Source organism: Terrapene carolina, unplaced genomic scaffold (genome assembly GCF_002925995.2).
Source record: "Terrapene carolina triunguis isolate 2854851 unplaced genomic scaffold, T_m_triunguis-2.0 Scaffold629, whole genome shotgun sequence".
NCBI lineage: Eukaryota > Metazoa > Chordata > Testudines > Emydidae > Terrapene > Terrapene triunguis.
This window is the reverse complement of record NW_020664980.1, coordinates 13,394,298-13,422,056: the sequence shown is the minus strand read 5'-3', so window position 1 is coordinate 13,422,056 and position 27,759 is coordinate 13,394,298. Positions and strand designations below refer to the sequence as shown.

The following is a 27,759-nucleotide window of genomic DNA, read 5'->3' as shown; positions in this document are numbered from 1 at the left end:
TTTTTCCTCACAGGAAGTTCATGTAACTTTGAAGCTGGCATGCCTCTGTGCCAGCACCATGGCTAATGCATCAGCTGTCAGACCACATGACTAATTGGCTGATTTACAAGCTTTTCTCACTGGCTCTCAGAGTCCTTAGGCTGTCAAAGGTTAATAAAAACTCACTTTGCCACATAGTTTCACCCAAAAAATTGGAGATAATTTATTAAAATTTATCACTGACTGAAAAAAGTCACTAATGTCTTTTATAATAAATTAACATTTTTAAACAGAAAAATCCCAAACCATAATTACTGCATTTGTTCAGACTTAATACATTTACATTTACAGTATGGTACTCAGTAGGTTCCCCTTCACAGAAGGGAATTTTCATCCACACCACAAGTCTCTTATCCACTCTTCTGACCACACAAGGAAAAGCCTTCCTGGAAGTTTTCCTGGTTTCCCACCATTCCAGTATCCCACCTTCTACCTTGTTTGAGCCGGACCAGACGTGTATATTTTGAGATTTATGGCCAGCAGCAGAGAAAGGGTGTCAGTGGACAATGCAAGCAGCTATACAAACAGGGTTGGAGCTGCTGTTTAAATATGCTGGAGGGAAGGGGGACTCAGCCTGGCTCATCAAAGGAAAATAGTGAGAGCAGTGTATAGATAGCACGGACCCATTTAAGTTTTACAGCGCTGTGGGGGTCACCACACTTTGCAAACGGCCCAGAAAGCAGAGTGGATGCAGCCCTCTCAACCACAGTCTCAGCTGGGAGAGGATTATAAAACTCTCTTCATGGGCCTCTCTGGTTACGTTGCATTCATTGCCTCCTGTTACTGCTGCACAGCTGTCTTTTGCCATTCAGCCCCAATTGTAGGACAAATATAAATTTTCCTTGACGTCTATGAATGGGATGTAACAGCTAAAAGAATAAAGTGCCCAAAAAGAAGTGCGTGGAATTCAAGCGCCTTGCTGGTTTAAAAAGTTGTTGCCTTAGACAGCTCAAAGCAGTCCTTAAAGAAGTTGGTTAGCCCTTGGCTAGCCAAGTCAAGGGCAACCAATCAAGTTCAACTCTTCGGTAATGCAGATAACCATCAAGATTGAAATAATTATTACTGCTCCTCCTGTTAAGGGACTAACAGTCCTAGAAACTCAGACACACCTCTCCACAGGCTAAATACCTGCACTACTGCACTGTTACGGAACCCAGGACAACAACAGGGAGCCCCCACCCCACATGACTGCTTAACTCAGTTCTGGGCACTAGCACCTCCTGTGAGGCTACCCAGACATGATCCTTTTGAATGCATAGCCAGATGGAAGGGGTGATTCCAAAGCGGGAATGTCCGTGTATTATGCTAATCCATTCAGAGCAGAGTTTGGTGGGGACTTGGACATTTTCATCCACCTTTCTTCCATCCTGCTCCCCCCACCCAACCCTGTACTGATGATATTAACAAGGACAGCAAACAAGATCCATGAAAACAAAAAACAAAACAAACAAACAACCACCCTGTGCTTTTCCATCTCAGACATTCCCAGGGACTGGAAACTGATCCCTTCACCCCATCCAGCTGCTGTGTGAGAACAGCACATTGCACGACAAATCAATGGGTCCAAGAAGCACCTTGGAAGGGAATCCCATCCTGTAAGCAAGGATGTTAACGGAACTTATGCTCACAGCAGCAATCATGATCCTCTGGAAGCACATGGCTCTTTGGTCAGTGTAAGCAGTCAAAGATAGCAGTATCACAGCTTCTTTGTTTCAAAAAAGCAAAAACCAATTACCTCCCGCAGTTAAGCCTGGCCAGTCTGCCAAGACCTTGCAGCAGCCCAGCACGCCCATCTGCATGGTTAGAAAGGGACTAACCACCAGCTGAGAGCGGTTTATTCAGCAACCTCTCCATCATCTTCCTGGTTCTCTTCTTCCTCCTCCTCCGTTTCTGTCTTGATCTGTGCCACTCCCAGTCGGTACAGTGTGTCCCGGATCACCACCTCACCGGGCTGACAGCTCTGCACGATTTCATGGATCTGCCGGTTCACGATCTCCCTGCTGGTGAAGAAATCCATCAGGCGGTTGTAGAGGTAATAGTGAGTCGCATTGTCGAAGGTGAGGGGCCTTTGGCGGACGTGGCTGGTTTTGCTGTCATTGATGGCAGTGAGGATGGCACGGTAAGGCTCTAGCTCTTGGCACAGTGAGATGGAACGGTGCCGAGCAGTTGCATCACTCTGGCTGTTCTGCTCTGCCCCGGTGTGAACAATTCGGCGGGCTGTGGATTTGGTGACTGGGTGCTGGACAGAGTGCTCAGCTACGGTCATATCTACACTGTAGTGTTGGTCTAACAGCTCCGGGCAGGACACACACTGAGGGAAAGAGAGGGAAAAAGATTGCATACATACCAGCGGATTGCTTAGCAGTTTCCCTCAACCATGCCTGATCCCAAAAAAATAAGATAAAGCCCTAAAATTTCCCTGAATTAAAGAGACTAGAATAATGACCTGGAGCAAGATGGAAGCAAATATACTTGGCTTTCTCCAAAAGTCCGAGAAGGGTGGGTCCCGTACACCCCGTTGCCACCACACAGATAGTTTTAAAACAGATCTCACAAAACTAAGTGATTGGGCAACAAAATGGCAAATGAAATTTAATGTGGATAAGTGTAAAGTAATGCACATTGGAAAAAATAACCCCAACTATATATACACACAATATGATGGGGGCTAATTTAGCTACAACGAATCAGGAAAAAGATCTTGGAGTCATCGTGGATAGTTCTCTGAAGATGTCCGCGCAGTGTGCAGAGGTGGTCAAAAAATTAGCAAACAGGATGTTAGGAATCATTAAAAAGGGGATATTGAATAAGACGGAGAATATATTATTGCCCTTATATAAATCGATGGTACGCCCACATCTTGAATACTGCGTACAGATGTGGTCTCCTCATCTCAAAAAAGATATACTGGCACTAGAAAAGGTTCAGAGAAGGGCAACTAAAATGATTAGGGGTTTGGAATGGGTCCCATATGAGGAGAGATTAAAGAGGCTAGGGCTTTTCAGCTTGGGAAAGAGACAACTAAGGGGGGATATGATAGATAAGGAAAAGTTATTTACTTATTCCCATAATACAAGAACTAGGGGTCACCAAATGAATTTAATAGGCAGCAGGTTTAAAACAAATAAAAGGAAGTTCTTCTTCACACAGCGCACAGTCAACTTGTGAAACTCCTTACCTGAGGAGGTTGTGAAGGCTAGGACTGTAACAGCGTTTAAAAGAGAACTGGATAAATTCATGGAGGTTAAGTCCATTAATGGCTATTAGCCAGGACGGGTAAGGAATGGTGTCCCTAGATTCTGTTTGTCAGAGGGTGGAGATGGTTGGCAGGAGAGAGATCACTTGATCATTACCTGTTAGGTTCACTCCCTCTGGGGCACCTGGCATTGGCCACTGTCGGTAGACAGGATGCTGGGCTAGATGGACCTTTGGTCTGACCCAGTACGGCCGTTCTTATGTTCTTCAGGTAAGTAATAACTTTTTCTATTGGTCATATTATACAGGTTATACCGCACTGTCCCCCTTAAAAATGCGTCATATCTCCACTGTCCGTGAGTTGGATAACTACGGTATTCAAGAGACAGACTGCGCTGGTAAACCAGCAACCCTGTGAGGAGTGCAAATGTCATGCAATATAGACAGTACAATTTGTCTGTAACTCTCCTCAGGAGCAACATGTAAGTGAAGCTACAGCACTGGGGCAGGTCATGAAACATGCATTTCCAAAGGTTCAGTCATCTTAATAGGCAGAATGCGGTGCTCAAAACTCCAAGATTAGCCTAGTAATAAAAGGTTGCATAAATCACTCCTCACTATTTTTTTCAACTTTGCATTAATTGCAGATCCCACAATACAGATACCAACACTGAAAATTCCCATTATCCTCACAGACAGCATAGACTGAACAACGTAACTAACCGTTGGGGGCTCCACGGGATCAGAGAAGCATCCCTGGTTTTTCCCCCACATCTGGACAGTCAGGGCAGGGCAGCAGATATCTGCACACAATGCCACCGAAGAAGCCATATCCACCACATAGACTGGTGGCCAGTGGCGTGAGGAGACTAGCAGGTCCACGTGGTCCCGGGCACTTTCCCCTCTCACAATGTACTTTGAGCCACACACCACCTCGGAAGAAAGTGAAGAGGACAAGCATGAATTTTTGGTCTGGTGCATTGCACTACAGCTGAGAAAGGAGAATTTCTAAGGAACAACAAAGAATATAGAACAAATCCAATGTTACACTTCCTCTCCTCGGTGCGTCTGGAAACTACCTGGACTCAGCAACCTCATATTGTTTAAGATTTTCTCTCTCCTCCCCAGACAAGCTGACTGTATCCCAGGCAAGGAACGATAATTTCCAATCCCACCTCTGTGGCAGAGTCAAGAACTCAACACCAAACATCCTCTTACTACTAGGCAACGTGGCATGAATGCTTCTGGAAGGCAAAGTCCACCCCCAAGAGAGAACCTGGCTCGTCTCTCCTCACCCCTGAATGTGGAGAACAAGAACCCAAAGTTTACCACCTGCCTATTCTCAGCCTCCTGTTTATTCTTCTGAGAGAGAGAGAAAAAACAAAACACATTTTGTGGTAGGTCATGTGTCAGTCAAGCTATTGTCTAAGCATCTGTCAATTATACCTTATAGCCACAATGCAGTTTCTAGCCTGCCTTACCTGATGTGGACACACTTTGTAGATTTTGCCTCCTGTGTGGTGGACTGGGGGTTGTTTGGCATCTGCCCCATTCTGTACAAAGTCATAGAGAGCCAGGAGGGAGTAACAGAGCTGGTCCTAAGAACAGAGAGACCAAGAGAAAAGCCCGCATTTAAATTAAGAATCAAAGCCTAGGGCTCTCCAAAGAAGGTCATGGCTGTAAGTGAAATATCACACAAGTTGTATTTAAACACATGGTAACCAACAGCCTTTTAATTCCTTGCTCAGTACCATGAGGATGACAAGCAACTCCACGATGAGAAGCCCACGACAGAGTGATTATAGGTTTCCATTTTCCAACCCACCACGGTTGAACTTTTTTCCCCACATGTCAATTACCCTGTAATCTGCAGGGTCTCGTCCTTTCTAATCACCTCTCTCCTTCCTAAATACAGTGGAGTGAAAAGTTACTTCTCATATTGTCATTCTGAATAACCACCACCTCCTCTTGTCTTACAAGGCATGAGAATAGTTCCCCTTCCAAAACTAGATGTGGTGGGGGCATGGCGGGGGGACAGGGAAGAGGCCTGTTACCTTCGTGTCTGCTGCCCCCCAGGGGATGCTGCACTGTGTCAAGAAATACTGCAGCTCTTCCTCACTATAAGAGTTGATCTGCTCCAGTTTGCAGGATTCTTCCTGAAGCAGCCTCACCAAAGCACTCCCACTACCTGCAGAAGCAGAAAGCATTCTCAACACCCACCCTCAGAAGGGAAAGGACACCATGTAGTTTCTCCAGAAGTGGGTGGATGGTAGCCAAGAAACACAAGGGAAGTCAGCCAGGCTACAGTGAAAAGGCAGAATATGTGGAAAGTCCCAGAATCAAAGGCAAAGCCCAGCCTGATACTGAACTATTGAGTCAGCAGATGTTTACTTTTCTAATGAGGTTTTCTGGGTTCTGATAGAATCATGACATTTAACATGCACCAATTCTAGGAGTCAGCAGGACCAAGTCACCAAAGGAGCACTCACAGTCTCCAAATATTCTTAAGTAATTTGTTGGGATTAAAGTGTTAAGTGGGTATCAAGACAAGCTTGAAGACCAGTCTGCTGCATTCCCACTGCACTGCAAGTCCCTTTCTTTTAAGAGCTGGCTCGGCAGCTCCAGGCCTACCCTTTGGCCTACCCCTTCATTTTTGTCTCCACAACTCTTTTTCCACACAGGCCTGCCTGCATGCTGTTCCTCCAGTGCGCAGTGCTGGCTCCCAGCTGCAGCCCCTCTCCTAAGCCAGCCAGCCACTTCCAAGGGTTGATGCTCCTGTTTCTCCACCGGCTTTCCTGCTCCAGTTCCCTCCCCCAAAATTGGCCACTATCCACCTTCTGCTTCAGGAGGGCCGCATGCTACTATCAACTCTGCCCTGCGCCTTTTCCCTGGAATTCAAACTCAGTTCAGGAATGAAGAGGTTAACTTTTTTTTTTTTTTTAAATTCACTCCCCCTTAGACGTTAATAAGCCCTGGGAGTCAGTTCTCTCCAATGCAAGGTAAAGTTTCAGTGTCTCCGCTAACCAGAGTTGTAAGGAAAGAGCTGGTAATGGTGAATCCAACTCCGATGCAAGTTATTCACTCCTGGTTCACTAGTCTATATGATTAAAACAAGATGTCCTGACCCAGCATATTAAAGGCATTAACCAGAAATAAATGTAGGTTGTGGTATCGGAGCTGTATTCTGCCCATCATCTGGTCCTTTCTTCCTTTTATTCCCCATACAGACCTAAGCCACGCCCCTCTGGTGTCTCAGCAGCAGCACAAAACAGGTACTGTCTGCAGCTACAGAATACAAGTTTTCACAAAACAGAATAGAGAGTATTTTAACAGTTTCAGCAAGTGCTGAGTGTGACTAATCTCCATGTAACATTCTGAAAACACATTCTATTTATAGACTTTGATGTACTTTATTTGGAGCAATGGGATGTTCACTTAAATTTCCCTGTATCTTGTCTCCAGCAGATCACAGCTAAGCATTCAGACTCCCTTGGGTAGACCAAGTCCCCCCATTTGGAATTCATAATTAGAAATATCAAAACTTGACCTACACATCCCCCTATGGCTTTGGTGGATCTAAAGACTCCACCAGGAAGTGCCAAGCACTTCTCTTTAGAGCATCGTGTAACAAAACCCTCAGTTCTTAACTGCAGATGGGTCACCTACAGGTATCCACCAGCAGCACCACCCCTAGACAAAGCAGCCTTAGGAGCTCTATGGCAGCGAGTTACCTGGCACCGGATGTGCATCTAGGTTCTTGTCCTTCTCGGTGTTGACAACCACAGCTCCTCTCATCAGTGGTGGGAAAAAGGGGGCAACAATAGAGGCATCAAACTTGGTGATCGGGATGCTAGATGGGAACGCCACCTGCTCTATCACTTCTGTCTCCATCGTGGACCAGAAATCTTCCACATTTACCTCGCTGGATGACAAGAACTCTGGCCAGGTAAACTAACAGAGGTGAGAGAACAAACACATCATATATTCAACAGCACACATGCTTCATTTCTAGACAGCTCTGTATCCACTTGTGACTTGAAACAGAAGCATAAAGCTAACACGCACACCGTCCAGAGTAGGAAGAGGAGCTGGGGTTCTCCTTACTATATATGGGGTTGGAGTCCACAGGACCTTTCTGCCTACAAGGATTCAGACCAATCTACTTTAACTAGAAACAGGGGTTACTACGTAGCACTAATCGCTTCCCTGTATGTTAGGAAAACACCCCATGACACCTCAGAGAATCTGCTACTACTAAAAATCAGAAGGATGCTTCAAAGTCAATACATAAGAGGATGGTGATCTGAGAGTTCCACTCAGCTCTCTCCTGTTGGCTCAGTGGTGTGAAACAGTAGGACAGACCCTATTTTTCCAAACTCCTTATCTAACATATCTCTCTCCCAAGAGAGGATAACATATGGACAGCATTGGGTCAGGCTGCATGCTCCTATTAGACAGAGTCCTTGAGTGTAATGACTATGAATTACTAAGATTAGACTGAGCAAACATCTTTCTTGAGACTTTCCCTGGGGGCCTGCCCCTTTATGGCCAAGAGACCTGGGGTTAGCTAGCCCTGTTTAATCAGCCCTGCCTTGCCACACCTGTGCTGGGTGTAGGACTTTAAAAGGGAGGAAGCCCAGCAGTTAAGGGCTGGCTGTGGAGGAGAACAGTTGAACTGAGTTGTGGCTGGAGAGCTAAGCCACAAGAGTGGAGCTAGGTTCTGTGTTGGGTCCCCTGGAATAAAGGGCTGGGCTCCAGGAGGCTGTCCTGGGGCCAGTATTCCATGAGGGGAACCAGGAGCTGAGGATGAGAAGCTAAAGCCTAGAGAGGGGTGAAAGATATTTAGCGGTGTTTTATTCTGGAGCACTGGGATATGCTCCTCTGCGAAAGAAGAGTGCAATTCTCAGTGATTTGGAAGGACTTTGCTGCTGGCCCAAAGGGACTATGAAGAGGCCAGCTGGGAGAAACCAGCGTGGGGCCTGTGTTACAGCTGGACTTAGATACCCCAGAAGGGGGAGGGAACTTTTACATGACCTAAGGGCTAGCCCACAGAAGACACCAGTTGAGGCAACCAACAGGAGGCAACCAAAGGGAAGGCCCAGCAATTCTGCACCCAGCCACAAGGAGGCGCTAACTGGTGAGTCACTTCTGCACACGTGGGGCTCTCTCGGGGGTGCGACTGTAGAACAGAGACATGCTGTGTCACAAATGCTCCCTCCAGCTTTTGTTTAATTTACCTCGACATTCTTTAGTGCCAGGACGTTCTCTGCATTCCTCTGGGCTATCTCAATCTTGGGTGCAATGCCACAGACGCCACAGATCATATCATTGTAGTCCCGGACCGTGAGGCACTCAAAGGCCCAATAGCCACTGCACAGCAGCTCCTGGAGCTGACTCAGCTCCTCGTGGCTCAGGGTTTTCTCTGGGAAGAAAAGAGCAGGTTACTTTTGAGGTCATTTGCACTGGTTACTCAAACTGCATTCACCCAGCTTTCACTTCCTAAAGCCAATGGAGAGAGAGCACACTACTCACCAACAAAACACACTTCATTACTCGGAGAAAGCACACTCCATAGATTTCTCTCCAGGAAATGTTTGGGGAGAATTGATCAGAAAGGTACTGTTTGAAATGGCTCTTTCCTAGTCCAAAGTCGTCCCGCAGCCAGCTGAAAAGCTTTTCTAAGCAACAGGCCAAGTCTGGATCGAACATGAACACTTTCAAAGGCGAGCTCTCAGAACAGCTGGACAAGAGTGAATCTATAGTAGTTCTTGGAAGCAATTTTACTTCAGGGGGTCAGTGTCTTTCCCCTTGGGAATCTCAATTGCGGAGATCATGGATAAGGAAAAAGCCTCACAGAGGCAGCTGGACAGTTCCAGAAGAGAGAGGTATAGAATGTTTCTGGATTCCTCAGAGAGCCAAGTAGGACCATAAAGCCCCCACTTAATAAGAACAAGCATCAATAGCTCAGGAAGACTGGCAGTGACATGTTGCAAACAAGATGCAGACACATAGTCTAATCCATTTTAAAGTGAAACATCCCCCAGGAAGGATTTTTAGACAAACAAGGTTTTAAGTTAACCCAAGTAACCCCTAACCAAAGCACTTCAAGAAGCAAAGAGCCACGTGTTCCATTGCTTGGAAAGGAGGAAGTTAATGGCTATATGGGCCATTTTCTATCAAAGGCTGAATGAATAAAGGTTCAGAAAGAATATAACATTAACACTGAAACACCGGTGTTATCGGTAGGCCTATGGCTAAGGATGGCTCAGATCTCACTTCCTGAAGGCTATTCCCTGGTGCCATATCACTTTCCCAATCACCTGGGCACTTCCAGCCACACCTCCATCTGCCCAGTGTGTGACATTCCATAGCTCCAAGCACCCACCCCCCCAGGTATCAATGATCGATCTCCCTTCCAGCCTAACCTAGGACCCTAGCTGCCTTCTCAGCCTGAGCTCACCACACTGGGAAGTCTCCAGGCCAGCTGCCTGGTTCACCTGATTGAACAAAGAACTCAGGCCTTATTTACCCCTCGCTGTTCTTGGCATTGCAAACAGATTATCTGCCAGAGTAAGCCCACCCATTTTGCCTGTAAACTGCCACTGAAAGGAGTAGTCCTTCCTTTCTGCAGAGGAGACATTAAGGATGCCCGGGCAGGAGGGGGCTAATAAAACGTTATATGCTGGGAAGATGGGGATGGAGCCAGTAGAGTTCAGGTGAAAGATTGAGAGGGAGACACAGTTTTGCCCCTTTCACAGAAGATGGCAGCCACCAAACAATACATTTGACTGATTGCGAACTAGAGCCATTTCCATTGGTCTGGATACAGAGAATTCAGTATCTTTTCAAACACACACAGTAGAAACTCTCTCAAAACCAAAATCCTATCCAGCTCAACAGAAATACATTAATCCTCAGAAGGGCTGAGTTTTATAATCCAGTAGTCACTTACTACTTTGACCTAAAATTAAACCCAAACCCCTCTCCACACAATTCTCAGAGAAGAGAGAGGTCAGCAAGTTCAGAATAGTCACTGTTTCGAGAAAGGGCCAGGGGAGCACCTTACCGGTCTGTTCCTGCACAGATTCCAGGATGCTGCCAACTGCCACTTTGGGATCCTCTCCCAGTTTAATATGGTTTCGGACAGTGAACAGAAGGTCCAGGCTCACTAACAACTTGTTACCCACGTTGAACAGGCCTGCAGTTTAACAAACAAACAATACAGCAGTTACCGGGGAAGATTTAGAATTCCACAGACACCGAACATAAAACACACTCGTTTACTGCTAAACGAGTCATGCTGAGTTTGGTTTAGAAGGTCACATACATTATGTCTAGAAAGGCCTTCTGGGGTGTGTATTCCCTCTCCTTGCACTACTGCAGGATTAGCTCCCTTTCGAGTCTTGCCTTTAATTGAAACAGCACCCAGCCCTGCACTACTTTACAAAACCTACAATGATCCCAGCTTCAATTCCCGCAGCCAACAAGGGCTGGGAAGTCCATGGAATTTCAGAATTTTTCAGCTGAGCCTGAGCGCTCATGGTCTGCAAAACAGAAAGAATGATTTACTATTTGCATATACAAAGACAAGTGGGGTATGCTCTCAGTCACTATAGTGACTAACATATACCTCAGTAAGGAAGAGCAGCAGCTCACTTCTCAATCCAAAAATTCAAGTCTGGTAGGGTGGAGAGAAGAGATCTTTTCTGTACAAGGAGGACTCTTCTTTCATAGTCCAGAAGCCCCAGATTTCTGCATATTGGTCTCTATAGATTAGCCCATTGATACCTTGTTTTTTCCTACCTGTGTATATATCCGTGAAGCTATGCAGGGCCAGGCACTGCAGATTCAAACACACTTTGACCTGGGCAGTAACCACCTGTAACCGGTTAGCAGTCAGCAACCAGCACTCCTGTGGACCAGCGAGAGAACTGTAACATACAAGCAGGGGGCAAAAAAAACAAAACAAAACAAAACAAAAACAAAAAAAACACATTATTCCACTAGCGAGCAACCACACCAGCCACTAGTTGAGGAGATGGGAAGGCAACTGATTGCCAAGATTCTTTCCAAAGACATCAGTCTGAGTTCTAAAGACAGACAGAATCAAACCTAGGCTAAACTTTGAGAATCTATGCACGACCCATCACAACTAACAGGATCCACACAGCAAGCACTCTGACCGACAACAAAATGAGAACAGAGAGAACATGTAGTATTACAGCACATCTATAATCCGGCAGCTTTACATGATTGCATCTTTCACATCTGCCTCACTGTGCACTTCATAAAGCATCAAGAATGGAAAAATAAAATGGGATTAGCAACCAGAAGCCGATGTCAAATAAGATTTAAATCTAGATTTAACGCTCACTCAACCCACTGAACTCTCCTGTTGTAGGAAAGCAAACCTCAAGGGTGTGAAACTTTAATCTGAACCTGGAGAAACCCAGAGACAGCTCATACCCAATCTCCTAAAATCTCAAAGTACAAAAAGGGCCATAGGGACAAGTAATTCAATGGAAGAAGAGAGTTTAAGGTTGTGGTCATGCATCCTATGTTAAACTTCAAGCATTCATTTGAAAGCTAACAAGCAAAGGAGTGCAAGAGCTGTGACAGGATGAGCATCATTGTTGCTGCACTTCAAAAGAATCTGGAGTTAATCTCAGAGATGGTAGCTGCACAAGGATTAATACTTGTCAGTTTTCATGCCTGGACACAGGTTGACACGATGGCGTGAGCATTCAGGACTGAAGTGTTCTGAGTAACAGAAATCCTGCAGGTCAGGCAGAGCTATGAGACACTATAGAACTGGAGTAAGCAGATGGTACTACAGGATCAGGACTGAGGTGCACGGATAGAAAATGTACACACTGCCTGCTTCTGGGTAGTATTTGCAAGTCCTTCACTTTCAGAAGAACTACATTCAACAGCATCACCCACCCCAGATGCAGAAAGGGCCTGAGTACATATTACTAAGTCTACTCCCAAACTCACATAAGCATAGACGTGAGTAAGGCTGATCTTGGGAGCTAAGGGAAATGTGCACTTCTTACAGAGATGCAGGTTACATGGTGTTTGCAATGGGTTTCATATGGAGAGGATAAAGGAGTATTTTCCTCAGACATCTTTAATACAAATCAGAGTAAGGGTGAATGAGAGTCACAAATCTAAAACAGAATCTTACTTCTGTCCCCCTTTGAACAAAGGGCTGTTACAGAGGAGGCACTGCGTAGATGGAGACTCATAATAGTTTGACCAGGAGGTCTGCTCGATGGTGACTGTCTCCTCACTCACGTTGGACAGGATGAGCCGTGAGCTGTTGAGTTCGTGGATGAGTGTGAAGACCTCTGCCAGTTCCGACTCATTCTCTGGGATTTGCATTACCTTGCGCAGCAGCTGCAGTGTTGACTGGCGCTGGATCTCTTTCTGAGACTGTGTTAGGGGTTCACTGGTGTTCAACACATCAGGAAGACCTGAGCTGACCTCCTAGAAAGAGAGCCAAAATGTCACTTGGATTTTGTCAGACAAATATGGAGTAAAAAGCTGATTATGAACACTCCTGAGAGGTAAATAACTGTTCTACTCATTTTGCTGATAAGTAAACCTATACAGAGCTATTAAGTAATCTGTCCTCGGTCAGAACAGCATAGTACAGAATCCAGAAATGCTGACTCCAGTCCCCTGCTCTGTTAGACAATGCATTGTCTCTGCAGTTCATAGCTTTAAGGGCTGGGTTATTTATTTTTATTTCAGTAGAACTGCTTTATAAAAATAGGTAAAATGCAGCAGTGAGGAAACCTCACCTACCATCGTTTACCAGCTCCTGCATAAGCGACAATTCTTTGCAGGCCTTCAGAAAATTTGGTGATGGAGCGTTACCATATAGACTGGATAATCGAGAGCATGGGGTGAGCACAGCAAAGGTATATACACTAACATTTCTGCAAACTATTTACTTAACTGCAGGCAACTGCATAAATTCTCCTCCCCTATAACACATGGTCAGACACAATGGATGGTCCATAGAAGATAAAAATCCACAGAGGAGGTGATTAGCAACTGAATGTTAAGAGAAAACGAAGTGTCCAGCACTGAATGCACTGTGATTAAAAAAAAAAGTGATTATGGTGCAGTCTAGGGAAATACAAGTGACTAGCAGTTCAAAGAACTAACGTACATAGGAAACGAAGAATCAAAACACTAGGGGGCTCAACAGGACAGAGAACATTACAGCCTCTAATCCACTTAATCAGTAAAACAAACCATCCTGCCAATACTTCAGCTTGTGTTTCTGTCTAGCCTAGTGATAAGATAAATGGCCTGTCAAAGAAAAGGGTAGACAGCATTGATTCCAGAACAACAACAAAAACAAAACATATTACAGGAATGTTAAGGCTGTGACCCCCCCCCCCAAAAAAAAAACAGAAGTTCAAAAAAACCAAGAAGGAGAAAAACAAACCAGAGTCTCTCTCAAAAATGCCAACCCATCTTAGTGCATTAAGGAAGCAGTTAAAAGGAAAGCATTATGTTCTTTAAGTATCTGTCTATGTGAGAGTTTCACATGGGGTTATTTGAGGTGTTTTTTCTCGGGGGGGAGGGGAGCTTTCACACAGTATGCAGAACAATTTTGTACGTCAAAGTAAAATACAGCTGAAGGAAACAAGTTTACTGTACAGACTGGCATGCAGCTGGCTTAGCTAGCAGGCTCCGTCAGCATGTAAGAACAGGGCAAACTCTTTGGTTTTATCCAAAACAATTTTGCATGTAAAACACAAATGAACTTCAAAACTAAATTTATAAAATCCAGAAGCAGATATTTGCTCACAGTGACAAAAACAAGGAGCTTAAGAAACCAGAGTTCATTATTAGCACTCTTAGATATAAAAGTAGCCAAAGCAACTTTATTCAAATTTTTAAAAAAAGACACAATCCTAGCTGAGAGTTTGTCTGCCAACAATTCAGGTGTGGCGTAAATTTGAGTTACAAGCTCTTGCAAACACGACATTGTAGTACACAATGGACAGACTGAACTGACATTTGCCACCGCAGCTCAGTCACAAAGGCAGCATCAGATTAGAAAAGTGGGACCTCATCTCCTTCAGACTGCACAAATCAGACAAGGCTGATGCTGCTCACTAGTTTTAGGAGGTTTTTCCGCATATTCATCTGCTCCATGAGGCATTTTTTTTTTAATTGCCGAGTGCCCCCAGTGGTAAGATTGAGTTCAATTAGTCTGTAGTACCAATTCTCAGAGAAAACTACCATTCACAGCTGTGGCAGTGAATAGCCCCCAAAAGAGGTCACTACACAGTGGGTTGACAATTTTCCAGCAGATCATTTTTCAGTCATCAGATGCTGTTTCATCAAAATCTAAACCTTCACCTAAGAATGTCAATTTTGATAAATTTTTCATTTTTACAAAAGCGGTTTAATAGGGTAGAAAAGTTCCAGACTTTCTTGGAATTAATGTTTTTACTTTGAAGTGAACAGTCCTTTAGAAACACAAAAAAAATTTTTGAAGTCAAAATCAGAACCAAACTTGCTATCAACCTGAAACTAAATTTTTTCAACAATTTCATTTTTGTGGAAAATTTTTAACCCTTTTTGGTTTTGCTCTAATTCAGAGCAAACACAAATTTCAAACTGTCAATTTCCCACAGAATGGAAATTCTGAGCTTCAACCAGCTCTATATACAACCAAGAAAGCCAACAGACTACAGCAAGGTATAACACTAGCCAGTAGCTGGAAGCTGAAGCTAGACAAATTTGGACTAGAAAAGAGGTAATTTTTTTTTTTTAATTAAACAGTGAGGGTAATTAACTACTGGAACAATTTACCAAGGGTTGTAGTGGATTCTCCATCACTGGCAACTTTTAAATCAAGATTGGATGCTTTTTTAAATGAGTACGCTCTAGGAATTATTCAGGGGAATTCTATGGCCTATATTACTCAGGAAGTCAGACTAGATAATCACAATGGTTTCTTTTGGCTTTGAAATCTATGAATCTAAAAGACCAAATACAATTAACTCAATAGTTCAGCAAGCGTGAAAGAACATAACTCACCAGGGATTTCACAGTTTTCTCAGCTCTATCTCTGGCAAGGTTGTAGCCACAGCTGGGACAGATCCGCGGCTTGTGCCTATTTGTGTATACATAGCTACAGGAGGGGTTCTTACACTTCCCTCTGCCACGTGATGTTGCCAATCCCAAATCCTGGAAAGAGACAGGCAAAACTTTCTTCTATCTTACTTTCATATGCCAACAGGCTCAAGACAACAGAAGTCTGCCAGAATAGCACATCCTGTCCCCCAATGTCTAACACTTAGTTTCAGGGGATAAACCACAGGCATGGCCACTTACTTTGAGGACCAGTTCAATTAATCTGTATGCTTTAAGTCTAGTTCCAAATACCATAGATACTCGGCAGAGGAAACAAATTCAGCAATAATAGGATATTTGACCCTCGTGAATTAATGCAAGGTGGAATTACAATTGCATATGGGCACCAAGAAAAATCCAGTTTTTAAGGGGTTAGTAGCAAATATGATTTCAAACACAACACTAAACTTTCTAATTCAATGTAGCTGTTGAAAGTCAGCAATGAAACACCTAAAGCACAAGTTCTTTCAATCACACGAGGAGCCAGGATATTTCCGTGCAAGCCTGGAAGTTGCAGGAGTAGAGCCATTCTAGAGAGAAGCCAAGAGGAGGAGGAGCATAACTGAGAAGCCCATCACAAGGACTGTGCGACTCAAAGTACTTGTAATACCACACAGAACCGTTCAACTTTGTCACTGGCTCAAATCCAGCCCAGGTCAGTAGTGATCTGAAATCACTACCTGCTGGAGCCAGCACAGCAGTTCATGGAAAAAATGAGAGCTTGATCTGACCTCTCGGGCCAGGCCCTGTTAGAGAGGTGTCACTTCACAAAAACCACCACCACAACCGGTGTTTCTTATGGCAGTCTCAAGAGAACAAATATTTCATCAGCATGGAAACTGTGGCCTACATTCTTCCCTCTAATGATGGCTCCTCCAAGACAGAGTTGAGATATTAGTACTGCCATGCAGGGACGTTTACCCTACCATTACCCATGCAGGAGACTGAGATGTTTAGTGCTGTTAATGCAGCACATTACATGGACAATACTTGCATTTAAAAATTAAAAGAGCCAAATCCTGAGCTGTGCCTTTGGAGCAGACTGCAGAGCCAGAAGTGGTTGCTTGAGTACCCACAACGCCTTGTCAAGTTTAGAATTATCAGGTCAAAAACACTAACCATGAAGAGGAAAGCAAATTGCCTTTCAAGAATATTGCCACTTCTCAAAACAGGCTCAATGGTGCCCCACATCGGGAATCAAATTACCAAAAGACCCTTACCAAAGTTACGGTGCAGCTGTATTTATAGGAGGGAAATACGTCTGGTTTGACCTCCACTACTTTCACCTGAGATGCCCTGCTGGTTGGGGTGCTGTGGAGCTGTAGATTGAAAGCAGTTGAGGAGGGGGAGGGTGGGCGGAAAAGCATATAAATCAAACATTTGAGAGATCTTGCACGGATTACAGCTCACAAGCAGTAACTATTAAAGGTGTTCACTGATCTTTTAAAGCCATTAAGTAACAAAGGATTTTAGTACTTTGCAAATTATAGGGTTAAAACTCAAACTTATTCTAACAGCTTTGCTTCTTAACCAGTCAGTCTCACAGCACACATGCAAGAATAATACTTAGTACTTCTATCACACATCACATCTTCAAAGCACTAATAGATCCCCAAAATACCCCTTTGAGATAACTAAGGAGGGGTTATCAAAGAAGCGAATGGAAGGACTAGTCCAAGACCACAGAGCAACAGACCCAGGATTAGACCTCAGCATTTCTTGCCTCCAAAGTCCTGTGCTCCAACCACTAGCCTATGCTGCCTCATAAATCTCACATACTAAGGGTACGTCTACACTACCCACCGGATCAGCGGGTAGTGATCGACCTATCGGGGATCGATTTATCGCGTCTCGTCTAGACACGATAAATCGATCCCCGAATACGCTCCCCATCAACTCCGGAACTCCACCGCTGCGAGAGGCGGAAGCGGAGTCAATGGGGGAGCAGTGGCCGTCGATCCTGCGCCGCGAGGACGCGAAGTAAGTCAATCTAAGATACGCAACTTCAGCTACAAGAATAGCGTAGCTGAAGTCAACGTATCTTAGATCGATTCCTCCCCCCCCCCCACCCCAGTGTAGACCAGGCCTAAGTAACAGACACAAATCCCATCATCAAGGGGTTACCAGATTTATACTCAGTTTCTACACATTCAGATCAGAAGAGTGAAATCCTACCCTGAACCTAGCAGAGAAATCCAAGTGCAAGAGAACGTGCATTTGGAAAAGCAAGAATCACTCACCTTTCGCTCACTAATGCTAGATGTTTGTACGACAGACTGACCCAATTGCTTCAGCGTACTGGGCTTCAGGCCCGAGGTTCTCACAGGGGAATGCTTATCTTGAAGAAGGAAAGAAAACCGCAGGTTAAGTGTGTGAAAGCTTTTTGTTTTACTTTGACAACTTTGGCAAATGCAGCCACGGGACACAGTGGAGCTGCTGTCCTCTGAACCTGAACTGATCAAATCAGGCTTTGCAAATCCCATTCTGTCCAGCTGAGGGGGTCAGCTGCCGAAAGCTAACTTTGTAAAGAGTCCACTGGTGACTACAACAGACCCACTGAACTCTAAACCGCCTGTAATCCAAACAAGTACTTCTAAAAGGTCTTTGTAGGGCATTAACATTGTAACATCAAGCCAGCAAGTCACTCCAAATGTAGCATTCCACTACATGCCGTGTGCTAATTGCCTCCTTCTCCCCATGCTTAAGGCGATTCTGCTGCCTAAACCTATTGTGGATGGCTTCTTGCTTTTACCATTACTTGGAAAGCCCTGTCGGCTGCCGAGCTGCTCTGTGCGGGCTTCCCTCCCCAAGCTAGCAGGGGCAGGTAGGATCGCTCTCATGGGTCTTGCAGCAGCCAGTAAGGAGGGTTTGGGTTTTGGTTTGCTCTTCAGTTCTTGTCCTTTCGGTGCAGCAGCAAGAGCATCAATTCTGAAAGACAAGAAGTGCAGTTGTAGCAAAAGTTCCACCTATGCCAGTGAAGTGCAGTCACATACCATGGCAGAGGGTAGAATGGAAGAGAGCAAAACCAATAGCTACGATGTTTTTGAAGGACTGGAGGACAAATCTCTGACCTCAGATTTATCCTGATTCACTTGTTACCTAAATGAGCCATCCAAGAAGCTCAGATGCCAGTACCATGCACACTGCCACACACAAGTGATGGCTCAGTGTGACATCTCTATGAATCACTCAAAACTAACTCACCCCATTGGCTTTTTTACAGTGGCAGTTGGACTGGCAAGTGGACTTGTCATCTCAACAGATGGCTGTGGCCCTATCCCTATGCTGTCTTTCTCGGGCTGCTCGAAGGAGTTGCCCTGCACATCGCTATCTTTAGCCAGCGTCACTGCTGCTGCATTCCCTCTGTCCTGGGCTTGCACATTGTTTGCAAGGATGTGAGCCTCAGAGATGATCACTTCTTCCCATTCAGTCTCCTGTATCTGCTCCTGAATAGGCACTGCATTCAGTAGCTGGCTGACCGCTTCAGAGCTTTCCAGAGAAGACTTGGTGGCATCCTCCTGAGCAGCTGCCTTCTCTGTGGCTACTGGCTGCTGGCTTCGTTTAGCCCCTGGTGCTTTGAGGGGGATACCTGAACTCTGCTCAGCTCTGCCTTTTGGTTGCTTTTCCTAGAAATAGAACAAAAAGATCAGAACATGGCAGATGTTTCAGAGCTCCAGACTTTCACATCCAAAACGTATTCATATCTTGGCTGATCTGCTGATGGCTGCTTAACATTGGCTAGAGGAGCAGCAAGGCAAGGGTCTGAGCAGTACACTTGTATATAAAGCCAGAACAAACATTATCTCTTCATACACGGAGATCCTTGCTAATATTACATACAAAATGTTCTATCGCGTCATGCCTATTTCATAAACACTTCTCATTGCATAGCGTGAGGTCATGTCTACACTACAGGTGCAATAGCAGCAGCACCACTGTAGCGCCATAGTGTAGACCAGGGGTAGGCAACCTATGGCACACGTGCCGAAGGCGGCACGCGAGCTGATTTTCAGTGGCACTCACACTGCCCGGGTCCTGGCCACCGGTCCGGGGGACTCTGCATTTTAATTTAATTTTAAATGAAGCTTCTTACACATTTTAAAAACATTATTTACTTTACATACAACAATAGTTTAGTTATAGATTATAGACTTATAGAAAGAGACCTTCTAAAAACGTTAAAATGTATTACTGGCACGTGAAACCTTAAATCAGAGTGAATAAATGAAGTCTTGGCACACCACTTCTGAAAGGTTGCTGACCCCTGGTGTAGACACATGCTATGGCAAAAGAAGGGGTTTTCCAATCAATGTGGGTAATCCACCCTCCTGAGCAGCAGTAGGTAGGTCAACGGAAGAATTATTTCGTCAACCTAGCCACATCTTTCCTGGGGGTTAGGTTGGCTTAATAATGGCACTCGGGTGTGACTTTTTTCACAGCTAGATGGTTCCAAATTTTAAGCATAGACCAGGCTTTAGTCATTTTTTAAACCCACTCAGGACATCAGCATTACTATCAAAATAGCCACCTGAGAACTCATTCATCCATTGCTTTCTTGAAATATGATGCCCTCTCTTTTACAGCTCCAGCTCTCTAGAGCTGCCTTTTCCACCACACCCAATCTAGGAGCTAAGTATACTAAGCGAGCAGCCAGGTCTGTTACACACAGGACCTTACTGACCCAGACTGTAGTGGGCAGGAGGGTGGTGGTTCTGGAATTCCTGTGGCTTGGCGCCCAAGTGATCCAACTGTCCTCTGTATTTTGAAGTTTGCTGTTTGTTTCCCTTTGAGATCATGGTAAAATGGCTCTAGTGGAATCTTACCCTGCTAAAATGGCTCCATACCAAACAAGACAATGCTTGTTTTGTTTACCCACCTGTCTATAAAAAGACCATGAGACAAGTGGTTGAACTGAGTCCCTAAGCTCATTTGATGCTGTAAGCAGGTTTGGTGGGCACCTTTCAAATACTGGCATCATGCTGCAGTCAGAAAGCAAGAAAGGAACAGTGTCCTGTCTAAGGGTCAGGGCTTCACAAGGTTGTCCCTTTTATTCATGATTACTACATAAGTGGCATCCTCAGCACAGAGACAAGAAATCCAGAAAAGAGCTCTGTGATAGAAAACAAGTCTAACCATCTCACTGGTGACCTGCTCTAGCAGAGATACTGGCAGAAAAGGACAGGGATTCGCTTCCTCAGGTCTCTGACTTGCCTAGCACACAGACTTTGGGGTTTCACAGGTATTTACACAAGCGTCACTTTCCAGCTGAGACTCGGTCATTAGAAATAAAAGAAAGTTATGTGGAAAGGTACCTTTGGGATCCATTTCCCTCCCAGGAAGTTCCCGCACTTTGGGCACTTTGGCGGTTTGTGTCTGGTGACATAAGTAAAAGAACAACCAGGATTGGTGCAGTTTCCATGGCCCCTGCGGGTGTAAGTGGTTGTCTGAAACAAAAGGGTTGCCAACAATTTCTTTGCAGAATTAGGTAAATAAAGCCACATCACAATCATCATTCTCTACCAGTAAGCACTCAAACATTAACTCCATAATCACCACAATCCTCCATAAACCAAGTAATACTACACATTTTACAGATGACAAACTGATGCACACAAAGGTCAAATATTTTGCCTGTAAAAGGTCAGTGAAAGTCAGGGTTATAGTCAGAACCTAGAGGTTCAGAGGTCTAGGTCCCTTTACTGATCACTTAAATATTATCAAGGCCCATGTTTCCTGCGGCTGTGCAATTTGGCACAAGATATAACCCTTGCTGCAGGAGCTAAGCTTGCATTTTAAAAAATGATCTCAATCCTTTATAAATGTGAAGAAACATGAACCAAGCGCAAGCTGATTCATTGCCATACCAGTCTGCAAATAGCCAAGAGACGTGAACTACTCTATTCATCGCTGTGGGTGCTAACTGTAATATCTGAAGGGGCCTCTTAAATTGTGAAATATCTCACGGGTGATGATTTTAACAAAAACCTGAACTGCCTTCCATTTCTCCTTAGGTACCAAAAGCCTCAATTGTATCTCAGTACAATTACCAGCCCCTCCATCTTCCTCAGTCAATCTATGCAGTATAATCATGTGCCATTACAAAAAAATGTGAAGACAGCCTAAAATAATCAAAGTAAGCAGCACAGAAGGTGGTTGTATTGACTGCATTATTTGTTTCCAGATTCATTATAAAATTCCATTTTTTTTTTTAAAGTTTATCTGAAGCTATTGCACTAGAGTATACAGGAACTTATAGGAGAGAGGAAGTGACAGCCATCTGGTCAGGGTAAAGGAGCAGAACATGATAAAACCTCTTAAATCTATGTCTAGGCTAGGAGTTGGAAGGTGTCAATATATGTACCAATATATGTTAACAGCCTAATGTAGACAAGTTAGTGTGTTTTGTCTACCTTAGGGTACTAACACTTTCCATATACTACTGTAAAGAAGCCCTAAGAGAAACATACAAGCTCCTCCTTTACTCACCAGTTTGATTGATGTTGGGTTCTCCACAACAGAGTGAGCCGGGAGAGGTAGCATAATAAACTGTGTGGTAGGCATGGAGGAGCTGCTCTCATCTGTGTCCTAAAAATAAAAAGAGGAAGAGGAAAAGGTACGTAACAGACAGGGGGACACATCTAGCTAGCTGTGTTCTGCCCTTTTATTGAGGGTCTCTTCAACATGCGATTTAAGAGCATATCATACAACAGAGCAGTGAGGCACCAGCAGTACAACTAACAGGATTTCAGGAGTGAAGGCCTAGTGGGAGTGCTCTGCAGATTGGATTATCAGATTGTCACTCTCTTCACAATCTAAGCACTATGAAAGCAACATACTCTGTTGCTAAACAGAAACTGCTTTATGGCACTGAATCCTTAACACCACCAGGGATTCAAAAGGAGTCCTCATTCAGTCCTCTGCAGCTGGGAAGTTAGTCACGTGGAACAGAGATAAAACACAGAGATACCATAGAACAGTGCTTTAGTATATCTGTGGAATCAAACCCACACCTCACAGCTTGATCCAGCACTTCATCTTTTAGGCCTCAGGTTAATAGTGGAAGGGAGGAGAGGAGACACTGCACTGCATTTTTGACTGACTTATAATGAGCAAAGATTGCTGCTTCCATCACTATTGATCTAGTTGAGTTGTGGATCAGGAGTGGTGTAATTTATTAATGTCACTTTCAGCCAGCATGAATCACTATGAAGATTTTAAGCAGCTATAGGAAAAATTCAGGCAATAAGTTAATAGAAATATAGAGTTACTAACAATCACTAGCTTAGCTTACCCTCCCGGTCACCACTGTTACCACAGACAAACCATCAGAAACCTGGGGTTGTGCCACAGCAATGCTCCCATTAGAGATGTCTCTGCAGCTGCTAACCAGAGTCTCTTCAATAACCACGCTAGTTGTCTGATATGGATGTCCCTCTCCTATTTCCAAAGAAGCCTCATCCAGGAGGATATCTCCAGTCATTTTATCTGCTATGGGTCTGACATAATGAGAGAGAATCTCTGAAGCAACTACTTCTTCTATAGTGTCTGACTGACCAAATGAGGCAGTCTCTTCTGCCAGTCCTTCAATGGCAATGCACTGTTCAGAAATGCCAACATGGCTCGAGTCCACAGAAAGGATGTTTTGCATGGCATCGTGGGCAACACTGGTGATGTTGGTGGAAGCTGTTACTCCTTCAGATGCTGTTTGGCCCTGTGCCACGCAGAGTTCTAGGTGCTGCCTGCTCCTGTCCTCTTGAAGAGTGGTTTTGGGGATAATGATGTAATCCGAACGAGGGAGGATTTTACGGAAACCTGGAATGTCTGGAACTACTGCAGTCAGAGTGGACAGTTTGGAGTTCTGTTGACAAAACAAAGCATGGAATAGAGGAGCAAGGGACACCGAAGGAAGTAGGTTTGGTTCATGATCATGGACAAGGGGTGTTTTTTTTGTTTTTGTTTTTTTTTAGTGCATCCATTACAGTTCAAATAACTTCCAAAGGCAGATTGCTGGCGAGTCCTTCACATCTCTAACAAAGCCTTCAGAATCCCCCCTCTTCTTATCCCCTACATTAATCCCACTCATCCTGGAGGCCTTACCAGAAAGTCACTATTTCTCTGACCCGTAGGTACTGGACAGGACCCTTTTGGAGTCTGCCAATGCTGCTCCTTAGCTAGCTGGCTGGAGCAACAGAAGAAGTTACCTTCTTTTCACCCCCAAGCCTCTACAACAATCCTAACCCAAGCAGGACTACAGACCAAAATCTGTAATTAAGTGTCTCTCCCACATAATCATGATCTGCATTGCCCCTAAGCCAGCCATATTCTAGGACTGGTCTAAAACATCTCTCTCATACATATAGTTAGTCTGCTTCTGTCCTTTTACACACAGTGCTTTGTCAGGTTACATTACACTGTACTGCACTATAATGTGACTTAGTCCAGTGTAATCAGATATCATTAGCCTCAAAGTGCTTTGCAAATTTACAGAAAAGGGGCAGCTCTTCAATTCTAATGGAGGTCATCTCAACTACCTCTGAATACACTGGAAACAATGCTTATTGGACACCAAAATCAAATGTACATTAGGTAAAAAATAGCTGGCAACTCAGGATTTTTCCTAATATTTTACTCATCATATTTTCAGGAAAAAGCGAAGAATACAGCAACTGATGATTCATATAAATAAATAAAATAAAATATGCCTAGGGATGGCAGGAAATGTGAAGCTATTTAAGAAAGTTGACTTACCGGGTCCAATCCTTCTTTCTCCAGTTTGGCCTTTTCCAAATAGTAGCTTTTTTCAGCCACACTGAGCAACCTCCAGCTCTCACTGATCTTCTTGTTAATTTCAGATTGGGGGAGGTGGGGGAGCTCCTGCTGTACTTTCAAGTATATATCATAATAGTACAGGAGGTAAGCGGATCTGAAACACAAGTGGATACTGAACTTGAAGTCTATTCCTTAACAACACACCTGAAACAAAGACACCACCAGTCATATACTGGCCTCAAGGGCAATTATGAGAACTTTTATGGGCTTGTTTTCCACAGACAGCCGGAAAAGTCTTTATTAATAAAAGTAAAGACATGTAAAGAGACTTAGGGGACTGGGCGCACAGACCAATATCAATCATTCAACAAAATGTGAAACATACTTGAGTCACTAACATGCTTTAACCATTTAGTGGACATAAAGTGGTAGATCACAAATTAAACATGCAATTATTGGGTACTGTCAATGGATGGCTGGCCTCTTAAGAGGAGATGGGCCTCAGACCCACTTGTGACAAGATCAGATCCACAGGTGGGAAAATGATTTTGGTCATGTGATAGGAAGGTCATGTGACTAACTCAGGCCAAGCCTGGGGATATAAGGAAGAAGCCAGTAATACTCTAGGTAGGACAGATACCTGGGAAACTGGCTGGTCTGAGTAAGCAGTTGCAGGTGAGTGCTGCAGGGAATAAAGGGATTGTTTAGATTAGTCTAGCTCTAGAAAGGAGGACTGTGGACTCTGGATTCCTGATTCTCAGAAAGAATGAGACCACTAGGATTATAAATAGGACCCTACCAAATTCACGGCCATGAAAAACACGTCACGGACCATGAAATCTGGTTTCCCCCCGTGAAACCTGGTCTTGTGTGCTTTTACCCTATACTATACAGATTTCACAGGGGAAACCAGCATTTCTCAAATTGGGGGTCCTGACTCAAAAGGGAGTTGCAGGATGGTTGCGGTATTGCCACCCTTACTTCTATGGTGCCTTCAGAGCTGGCGGGCCAGAGAGTGGTTGGCTGTTGGCCTGGTGCCTAGCTCTGAAGAAAGCACCCTGCCAGCAGCAGCGCAGAAGTAAGAGTGACAATACCATACCATGCCACGTTACTTCTGTGCTGCTGTCTTAAGAGCTGGGCAGCTGGAGAGTGGCGGCTGCTGAATGAAGGCTCAGCTCTGCAGGCAGCAGCGCAGAAGTAAGGGTAGAAGTACTGCAAACCCCCCCCCCCCCCATAATAACCTTGTGCCCCCCCCCAACTCCTTTTTAGGTCAGGACCCCTACAATTATAACACCATGAAATTTCAGATTTAAATTGCTGAAATCTATTTTTTTTTAAATCCTATGACTGTGAAATTGACCAAAATGGATTGTGAATTCGGTAGGTCCCTAATTATAAAGGAGCGGGGGTTGGCAGGTGCCTGTTCAAAGAGAACTGTTTGAATTGTGGAGCCCTTGGTTATATGATTTTACTGCCTTTAAAATACTAATTTATTTTCCTTTGCTTTCATTTGAGGCAAGTGCTTTACCTGTTCATGACTCAGCTCTATTTTATAACCAAGGCTCCATGTACTCAGTGACTATGTTGGCCTAAATTCTGCCACACTCCAGAGCAGCAGACTAGACATTCTATCAAACTCATGTTTTAAAAAGACTTATTTAAAATGGCAATACTAATGTTTAATTTGATAAAACATTCTACTATGACCCTTAAAGTATTAAGTTGTCATTAGGTGTCAGTCAATACCCGACTGAGATGAATGAAGTTGCTCCCCATTAGAGCTACAGTTTCAGGCTGTTTGCAACTCAGACAGGCAACATAAGTGTGTTTTTTTTTTTTTAGCTCCCCTTACAGTTGCAATGTTTTTTAAATGACATTTTAGATTCTGGAGTGCAATTTTGCAGTAAAGAGGGTTCCCCCCCTCAGCCATGGAATTGCAGAGATTGCAGGACTCTGGTCAAGCAATAGCAGTTATCAGAAAGGTACGGTACATACACAACATTATTTCAAAGTGGTAAGGCTATATTCCTGTATATAGGATATAAATGTGCTCTTCTGAGCTGAGTAACAATTGTTTAGGGCAATAAGTAAACCAGACCAAGTATATTGCAGAGGTAAGTCTTATACCAAAGGTAATGAATACTGCTCCTAAATTGTACAAAGCCCGAGATTAACTAAGCAAGGAAGACAGAGGAGCTCACCTGGGTTTTTTGGCCTTTTCCCCTTGATCTCCAGGACTTTTGTATTTTTTCTTCTTCTTAGATGGTACTGGAGATGCATAGGTGTAGGTGCCCTCTATTTCCTCCATCACTACAGTTACTTCGGTGCCATCATACTGAGCCTCCATTGCTAAAACAGACCATTTAAAAATGCCTAACTTCAGAAACTTCAAACACTTCAGTTTTAGTAAATTGTCTTTAATTCATCTTCATAAACTGAAGACTGCACTGACCCTTGATTCCATTAACAGATCAGATATTGAGATTTATTTTCACTATCTTATTTCTTGAGTTTTGTACAGTACAAAACCACAGAGGGACACTAGTGGACGTAAGTACAGCACAGACCTCCAATATATTCAAGGTAATCACAATACGGTACTGTGATAAGGAAGATTAGGTGGCTCATGGGACCAGCCCTTTTCCTTTAAATTGCTCATTCAAATCCAGCCCAGGGTAGTTGCACCTAAAAGTTGTTATGCACCAGATTTGGGGGCAGCCACCATGAAATGAGTGATTTTTTTTTTTTTAGCCCAGCTCTCAATGGACAGTTCCAAAAACCACTTTATCTGATTGTCCAGGCTCACAAAAGCAAGGCCAAACATTGAGCATGGAGGCTAAATAATCCTTTTATCCTGTGAGGTGTCCACTCCATTTATTCTGAAGCAGGCTTTATTAAGTAAGTACACGAGAGCCAGGATTTCAGGATCCACATGACCACCACCGCAGAACAAAATCCAACAGAATACAGAAAAAGGCCTCAGCCCTGCCTTATGCCTCGGCAGGACACAACCAGCTACACAAGGCAAACCTGCCCTAGAAAGAGTCATGTTGAGGTCTGGCTTAGCTAGCACGTTCCCTAAACCCGACCACTCCGCCTAGGCTAGACCCAGGCTACAAGCAGTGCATGGTCTGCCCTAGCAGCTCCACGAGGGAGGGCGGCGCTGTCACCGCTGGCAGCTGTCACGGGTAACAGCTGCCTCAGCCAGGAACGCGCCAGGCGCCGCGGAGCCCGGGGCTGCTGGGGGAGCGCGGCGCGCCAGGAGCTGGGCAACCGGGCGCAGCCCAGGGATCCCCTACGAGGCAGCGGCAGCCGGGAGGGGCCAGGCCGGGGGGGTGGGGGCAGGGCGCCGCGGCCACGGCGGTGACTCACTTGGCAGCACCGGGCGAGCGCGGGCCGGTCACATCCCAGCCGGGGCACAGAGTCCGGCGCAGCCGCGGGGAGGCGGGGGCAGCGGCGGAGCTGCCAGCGAGCGACATAGGCGGCCGCGGGCCCGGGAGGCTGCGCTCGGCGAGGGGGGCGGCCGCCCCAGCATGCCGGGGAGACGGCCCGGGACCCAGGACGCGCCACTGCCCCTGGGGAAGCGGTGAC

The 27,759-nt window shown here is 44.8% G+C and overlaps 1 protein-coding gene across 3 annotated transcripts; it reads right to left on the bottom strand.

The window, feature by feature from the left end:
* Nucleotides 1-177: 177 nt before the first annotated feature.
* Nucleotides 178-27,759, bottom strand: HMGXB3 (HMG-box containing 3). Of its 3 annotated transcripts, none has more exons than XM_024199789.3 (20): nucleotides 27,541-27,759; nucleotides 26,370-26,517; nucleotides 24,148-24,322; nucleotides 22,691-23,257; nucleotides 21,886-21,984; nucleotides 20,712-20,843; nucleotides 18,604-19,025; nucleotides 18,152-18,327; nucleotides 17,640-17,737; nucleotides 16,620-16,718; nucleotides 15,304-15,453; nucleotides 12,422-12,723; nucleotides 11,038-11,165; nucleotides 10,301-10,432; nucleotides 8,472-8,656; nucleotides 6,966-7,185; nucleotides 5,289-5,422; nucleotides 4,716-4,832; nucleotides 3,958-4,167; nucleotides 178-2,350 (listed from the first exon to the last, which is right to left on the bottom strand). In XM_024199789.3, the coding sequence occupies exons 2-20, from the start codon at nucleotides 26,513-26,515 to the stop codon at nucleotides 1,874-1,876; spliced, it is 3,969 nt and encodes a 1,322-aa protein (XP_024055557.2). In that variant the 5' UTR covers nucleotides 26,516-26,517; nucleotides 27,541-27,759; the 3' UTR covers nucleotides 178-1,873. The 3 variants fall into 3 exon arrangements, with proteins under 3 accessions (XP_024055557.2, XP_024055558.2, XP_024055559.2); XM_024199790.3 differs by having other exon boundaries at nucleotides 18,158-18,327; XM_024199791.3 differs by lacking the exon at nucleotides 16,620-16,718.